Source organism: Castanea sativa, chromosome 2 (genome assembly GCF_040712315.1).
Source record: "Castanea sativa cultivar Marrone di Chiusa Pesio chromosome 2, ASM4071231v1".
NCBI classification, from domain to species: domain Eukaryota; kingdom Viridiplantae; phylum Streptophyta; class Magnoliopsida; order Fagales; family Fagaceae; genus Castanea; species Castanea sativa.
Window position 1 is genome coordinate 44,434,728 of NC_134014.1, and position 8,147 is coordinate 44,442,874.

Sequence of the window (8,147 nt, forward strand, 5' to 3'; positions counted from 1 at the left end):
TTCTCTCTCTCTTATTATTTTCTCTCACCTCTTTTTTAATAGTATTGTATTGTCTCTCACCTTGTAGATATAATATTTTAATGTGTTGTATAGGAAAATAAAAACTAGAATATTGGATGTATTGTAAAGTAGGATGGTATTTCCCAAAAAATAAAGTAGTTTTTTAAATTATAAAATAGAACATTTTTTACAATTCTAGATACTAATGCTTAAGAGGAGAGATTAAGGAGAGGAGATATGTGGAAAAATAGTAGATACACGTTCTATTGTTTAAATAAATAAATAAAAACTTTGGTTTTCCTAATCTCTCAAAACACCACCACAAATTGTTTTCTATTTTTTTTTATAGAAAAATTAAAACATTAGAAAATTAAATCTCACCTCTAATATATATATATATATATATATATATAATTCTTATCTTCATTTGCTTTTACTCTCTCCTCATCTCCTCTTCCTTGTTCCAAACATTACGTTAAGCAAGATTTGTTGTCTCTAGAATGGTCTTAGTTTTTTTTTTTTTTTTTGAGATTTTGAATGGTCTTAGTTGAATAGAGCTATTAAAACTCTAGATAATTAAGTTCAAATTGGTCTCAATTTACACATAATAATAATTGAAAAAATGCTAATAGATGCCCTTAGAGTATTTGGTTAACAATTTATTTTAAAAAAAATTTATAAAAAAGAAAAAAAAATATTTTAATAACTTTTTTTATTTTTCATAAAAGTCATGTCAAAAATTTTTAAAATAAAAGGTTAACTATTACTTTAAAGATATTCATTAAATTTTTTCATTACGGTATAATTTAGTATTTTTAACTTGGATCTTGTAAAAAATTTAATTGTTGACTCAAAATATTATTATCTTTATTTCTTTCTGCGTTGAAAATTTCAAACTAACTTTTTTAATACAACCGACAAATCACCATCGGGAAATCCAATTTAATAATTATAAGCTTCACGAAAAACAAAGGACAATTGAATTTTGTGATATTTTCTTTTGCCAATTCAATATTTTATGAAGTTCCTAACTTCACCATAAAAAAAAAAGGTTCATTTATGAGCTGGACAAAAATTATTAAAAAGACAATTGTTGTTCTTCTTTATCTACTTACTACTTTATTTAGATATTTCATCGTAATCAAACAAAAGTCAAAGTCATTAAGAAGTTGTTTGCAAGTCAATTTCCTCTTCACACGCTTATACGGTCCTGTCGTGCAACAAGGTTTTCGAGGTTAGAGTTAAAGACCAGCACTTAGATCACGGCATCTGTGTGTGTGACAAATAAATTGGATTGGATTAGAAATATAATATGGATTTTTTACTTACTAAAATAAGAGTTTAGTGAGTTACAACAAAGCGGCAAGGCTAAAAATTAATTGTAATCTCAGAAATAAATAGAGAGAGAGAGCAACATGGATGCTCTCACTGTTGCCTCGGGGAAAGGATTTAAGGGCTTTGTTTTCCACGAGGCAAAAAATTCTGCTCCGCTCCAAAGCTTGCTAGTACATTTCTCTTTGGCTCTTTTCTCTCTCTCTCTCTCTCTCTCTCTCTCTCTGTCTCTTCAATGCAGCTGAATTTTTCTGACAAAGAAGAAGAAAAAAACGAAAGACTTGGCAGCTGACTAGAGGAAGATAAGGGTAGGGGATGACTGATGAGTGAGTAGCAAAGAAAGACCGAAGCTTTTGGCCATTTGCTATCAGAACTGAGACCCTCTTTCTTTGTGTTCTCCTTTGTCTTTGGGATAGCAATGAGAGAAGAAATCTGTTTCTTCAACAAGGTGCCCATGACTCATTCTCTGCTCTTTTCTTCTTAATTATTATTTTTTCTCTTCATTACCAACTTACCGAAAGAAAAATTGTTACATACTTTACTTTTCAAATTTGACCTTTTTGTTTGAAATTAAGGAATGGGTCTTTATATTTGAAGTACTGTTCTTTTTTTTTTTTTTTTTTTGGGTCCTGGAAAAATTTGTTGTTTTGATTTATGGGTATGGAGGTGGTCTTGAAGAGAATGGTGTTCTTTTATCTTTTCCCACTCTTTAATTTGTTGTTCTTTTTTTTTCTTGTCTTCTTCATCTTCCATTTAAATCTTACTTAAAAAAAAAAAAGCTTTATGATAGATAAGTATGGAAAATAAATATAGGGTTTATAGAGGAATGCTTAGTATTACTCTGCATTTTTTGGATCTGGGTTTTAGATACATAACAAATATCTTACAATCAGAGATTTTGGGCTTATGAATTACCTCTACCAGTACAAAACCCACTTTATTTTCATATTTCTACTAAGTGACTCTTTCTCTGGAGCCTTAAGCTGGTTCAGCTGGGATTTAATGGTTCTGTAATTTTCTTGAGTTTTTAATTTGAAAACCTTACCCTCCCTTTTTTGTTTTTATTTATTTATTTTAACTGCTTATCTTCTTTTGACAACATTACAGTTTAAGTTTGAGTGCAAGTTCATTTCTTTTGTTTCTCCCCCTCTTTTTAAATACCCATTGTACCATTTCTTTTAATTTCCCATTACAAAATTTATAATCTAATTTTGTTTTTTCAATTTCTTCTTGGGTCACAGGATTCTCTCCTAATAAAGCCACCCAAGAAATCTCCATTGTTATTAAGGATGGTAATCTTAGTGTTTGCAATGGTCTGTGGCGTTTATATCTACTCAATCTGTCTCAAGCAGTTAAGTATCCACACCAAGACTAAACTTCTAAACATCCAACTCATTGGACGGCCTTGCCCTGATGATTGCATCAATCTATCCGAAATTCCTTATGTGCATTACCCAAAACCTGAAACTTTTAGCAGGTAATTGACAAGTTCTCTCAAAACTTTATATTGGGGTTCATTTTATTCTTTTCTTTTCTTTGTTTTGAGGGGGTGGGGGTTCTTTCAGACTTGCTAATTTCTGGTTGTTATACATTACCAGGGCTGAGTGTAAACATAATCCTGTACAGTTCTTTGCCATTGTATCAATGCAGAGATCAGGAAGTGGGTGGTTTGAGACCCTATTGAATAGTCATGTTAATGTAAGCTCTAATGGGGAGATATTCTCTGTTAAGGATAGGAGAAACAATATTTCTTCAATTATACAGACTCTAGATAAAGTTTACAATTTGGATTGGTTCAGTAGTGCTTCGAAAAATCAATGCTCTGCGGCAGTTGGCTTCAAGTGGATGCTTAATCAGGTAATAATGTGTTTGAATTCAGGCTAATAGATTATTCACTTTTGGTAAGCAGAAATTTCTGCTATGCACTATATATTTTGAATGAGTAACCGTAAGCAGGCATCATTCCACACTTAAGTCTTTACAGATCATAGATAAGGGCAACTATTCGTAGCCATTGGTCCAAACATCATAACAGCTGCCGGATTCCTTGTGTCAGATTAAGTGGTTGATTTATAACAGTTTCTTGCTCTCTAATGTTAATGATGTATTGTATTTATTTATAGTCTCTACATTCTAACAGAAGAAGGTAATATGAAGTGCAATCTACTGCTCCCAACACTTTTTGGGGAATAGTCATTTCTCAGCCAAACACTTTTGATCAATTATTTATGTATATCTCAAAATTCTCAATCATTCAACTGTCTGATTGGATTTATATTGGTAATGCAAATACAACAATTTAAAATTATTAGCTGAAATTCCCCTCCAATAAATTTCCTAAGACTATTTTTATCTTGTTGCAAGATTTAAATTGAAAACCTATCCCAATCCACCCCTTTTCCAGCCTCTTTATAGCCCAGTGAAGCAATTTTGAAAAGATTTATTGCACGAAGTTTGTACTGATGAATTGTTCAATTCCTTAATTAGGTTTGCAATGATTAGAGCTGCGTTAGCTTAATTAAGCCGTGTCAGCTTAATTACCCGTTTGTTTTGATGGAAAACATTATATAAAAATAGTTTTCCATATTTTTCAGTATTTGATAGCATTAGAAAAAATGAATAAAAGGAAGGTCAACATAAAAAGTATGGCTTATTTTTGAGATTGTTTTCTATTTAAGCTAAATAAGGGAAGTTAAAAGATTGTTTTTCAATTCATTTAAGGTTACAACCAAACATAGGAAAATGAGATAGTTTGATAAAAAACATTTTTTGGAAAATGACTTATTTTCTAGAAAACATTATTGTCAAAACAAAAAGAGATGAAAAAGATTCTTGTGGCCATGAATTTTTTCGGAAATATTTTACGAAGGCTATGCCTTTATTGACCAGTGGATTGGAAAATTTTATTTTAGTAGCATGAAGTAGTATTCTTGTAGCTGTCATGTATTCACAAGCTTGCTAAATTTGTTCTTTGAGATGCTAGTGCAATTTGTAGGGTACAGCTTCTAGTTTTTATTTATATTTTTCCCTAGATCAAGAGCAGAGAACTCTGAAGGCTTGGTTGGGAGAGTTAAGGTCTCTAGGTTGGATTATAATGGAGCATTGTGTAATAAGAGCTTTAGTTAGAAGGTGGCAGAATGGTTCTTCCAACCTTCAGCTAGAAGATATTACTGATAGCTAGGTCTCTAATATGCACTTTTAAGTATAGGCAATTTTATGAATAACAGTTGGAAACTCTGGTGTTCACAAGACTTAGATGCTGCGTTTTTTTTAAAAATCTAGTAACAATGGTCATTTATATGACATGAAAAAACATAACGAGAACATTGGAGTATCTTTACTGTCTATACTTTAATTGTGTGTGTATATATATATATTCCTAATCCATGTTCAACTGGGAGCAGTGATTATCATCCTCCAAAATTTAGTTGTCAGCACATAATTTATAGCAAACAAGAGGGATGGAACCCTGGATGTTAACCCACAAAGGAGGCAGCATGCCAATAGGCCAGAAGGCCATTGAACTGACAATTTGTTAATTACTTATAAAGGCATTCTTATCTGAGTAACTGTAGATTTTGCTAATTGCTTTATTGATATGGTCTGGAACAATTTTCTTTGAGTATTGCTTCCTGTACATTTTCAATTTCATTATCCATGGAGAACAGATGTAAGTGAAGCAGAAGTTGTTTTACTCCAAATGCTACTTGATAAATTTAGAATATACATTGTTCTTGGAAGCTTTTGAGTAGTGTTATACTTCATTCATATGGTAACTTCATAGTGGAATAACCTAGGATATATTATGAACCTACTTCTCCATGAACATTGTGAACCAAGTAGGCAGTAGATGGAGTAGTTGAACGTGTGAATCTGTTTTATATCTGTATCATCGGACTCTGCAATTCTGGCTAGGTAATATTTTGTGAAAATTGAAGTTTTACAAACAAGCTTCTTCCAATATAATACATGAATGCATAGTTTCATGGTGACTATAGTTGAAGAGCCAACATTTCTTGTCATTGTTCATGCAGGGGTTGATGGAGCACCATAAAGAAATAGCTGAATACTTCAATCGTAAGGGTGTTTCTGCAATCTTTCTCTTCCGAAGAAATTTATTGCGTCGGATGGTTTCATTGCTTGCCAATTCGTATGATCAATATGCTAAGCTATTGAATGGAACTCACAAGTCACATGTACATACACCCGAAGAGGTCCCTCTCTCTCTCTCTCTCTCTCTCTCTCTCTCTCTCTCTCTCATATGCATGATCTTGAACTCATTGCTGGTTAATTAATTTAGGCTGATATACTTTCAAAGTACAAGCCTTCAATAAACTCCACGGCATTGATTACTCAACTGAAGGACATGGAGGTGATAACAGCCAAGGCTTTAGAATACTTCAACAGCACTCGGCACATCATTCTGTACTACGAGGATCTTATCATGAACCACACTGTAAGGACCTATTCATAAGATCTAAGAGAAGTCCACTTTAGACAAAACCACACATAATCCGTTCATGTTATAATTTCTAAAAGATGCTATAAAATCCCAAAACCATAAACCTATAAATATTTATTTATTACATGCTCGTTAAAATGTCCATCCTCAACTTCCCACACCACCCACCCCCTTTTTTTCCCCCTTCTGTTGAAACAAATAAATCAATTTTTTAAAGATTAATTTTTTATTAATTTTTTAATTTCCAAAATATTTTTGCTACCTGTACCAAACTTGCGGAACTTTATATTTTGGATGCTATGAAGTTTGTGTCTAAATTTTAATCTTTTTCTAGTGGTGGTTGATGCCTATTTGGCTGTATCTCTATATGCCGATGCCAAGTATTGACCAGGCCAGGCTGTGGACAATGCACTCAGTGTAAACATGTCTATAATTATGCGTCTTCTAGGTGGTCCTTAATCTCAATGTTTCTTGCAGAAACTAAAAGATGTCCAAGAGTTTCTGAAGCTTCCACAGATGGTATTGTCAAGCCGGCAAATTAAAATACACAAAGGGCCATTGTCGGACCACATTAAGAACTGGGAAGATGTTAACAAGACACTTGCAGCAACAGCTTATGAGAGTTATCTCCATGCAGACTATTGAACAAAGTCCGCCGACTTTTGGAATGGTGTATATACCAATTTAACTAAATTCTTACAACAGAAGCTGACAGGATACCAGCCCTGGTTGGAAAGTTTTGGCTTTTAACACCACCACAGAATTTTGGTGCTTGTATCTTTCAAAGTCTCAATCAGCACTCCGTTGATGAGGCTATTCATTTTCATCATTTTCTTATTGGTCATATAGCTAGCACCATGTACATGTGAACTTAACAGTTTGAATGATCAGCAATTGTTTAAAAAGTTCAGGTAGCTCTGCGTTTTCTGGTTTGTGTTGTTTGTGGGCTTGTGTCATTGCGTGATGGTTACATAGTGCGGTAAATGTTGTCATAGTTAACTGGGTGTTTTCTGGACCATGGACAGGAGCTCTACCGTTATTGTTTTGGAGTTCATAAAATCTGTTTTTTTGTTTGGGGCTTTATAAAAGGAATTAACGGCGGAGATAGAATTTTTTTTTCATGGACCAAGATATAATAATAATAATAATAATAATAGTTACAGTGGAGACGGATGTATAGGATTTGAAGTTAGTGCAATTACACCAACTCACTCTCGCATCAATTTTTACCATTCTATTTTTCAACTTTAACTTAACACTTTAAATTTTTATTTTTATTTTTTTAATGCAATGGTTGAGATTGAAAGTAGTAGTAGTTAGTTTTTTTTTTTTTTTTTTTTTTTTTTTTTTTTTTTCATTTTTTAATCTCATCCATTCAATGCTATGTGCAACATCAGGTGCAAATTCCCTTAGGTATTGCTTTTGATCTTAATCTGGATATATATAATAATAATTTAATAGTTATAATGAATGCAGAGGATTAAAGGACATAATAATAATAATAATAATAATAATAATAGTTACAACGGAGGAGGGAGAATTTAGACTTGAAATGTATTTGTTGAAAACTCTAAGAGATGTTAACAATTGAGTTACAAACTTCTAAACTCATCTAACATTTATGTCAAATTTTGTTCAAATCGGATATTATTTATTATTTAATCAATAAACTTATTTTCTATGCATAATTATAGATCACAAAAACCTAAAATTTAAATATTTGATTGATGACATAGTTATTGATCTTTGATTTTATCGAAATTTTGCAAGTATGCAGATATAATAATTGCATGCAATCCAATAAATAAATTTTCAAAATTTACATCTAATAAAAAGATATTAGTAGAATTTGAAAGATTTATCACTAAATTAGTTTAGAGAGAAACTTTTTCCTATGTTTGATACTAGTTTTGTTTTTTATTTTCAAATATTGAGTGAGCAAACAAATATTCTTAACTTAAAAATAGAAAATTGGGGAAAAAAAACAAATTACCAACAACATGAGTGTCTCTATACTTAATGCCACATCAGTTATTATAATAATCAAAGTACTACTTAGATTACTCACAATGAGATCTGATAGGGGATAAAACCGATCATGACGGTACCACCACGTGTGGTTGAAATTGTTACGATAGAGTGACGGGTTATATGACCCAGGAGGACGGATACGTAGTGGACGGACGAGTAGAATGCATGCGTCAAACTTCTCCCGTCATCTCCAGGAAACCTCATCTGAGCAATCACGCTATATGATTAGGGCTGACGTGGCCTTGATTGTAATTCACGCCAACAAATGTATGAAGAATTCTTGCACTACACGTTAGCCTTGATTGGAGGATTTTTATAAGGA

The 8,147-nt window shown here is 32.3% G+C and overlaps 1 protein-coding gene across 1 annotated transcript; it reads left to right on the forward strand.

Moving 5' to 3' along the window:
- Window positions 1-1,427: 1,427 nt before the first annotated feature.
- Window positions 1,428-6,728, forward strand: LOC142623286 (uncharacterized). The gene is made up of 6 exons (XM_075796677.1): window positions 1,428-1,780; window positions 2,574-2,809; window positions 2,931-3,189; window positions 5,367-5,546; window positions 5,633-5,788; window positions 6,272-6,728. The coding sequence occupies exons 1-6, from the start codon at window positions 1,751-1,753 to the stop codon at window positions 6,437-6,439; spliced, it is 1,029 nt and encodes a 342-aa protein (XP_075652792.1). The 5' UTR covers window positions 1,428-1,750; the 3' UTR covers window positions 6,440-6,728.
- Window positions 6,729-8,147: the final 1,419 nt, after the last annotated feature.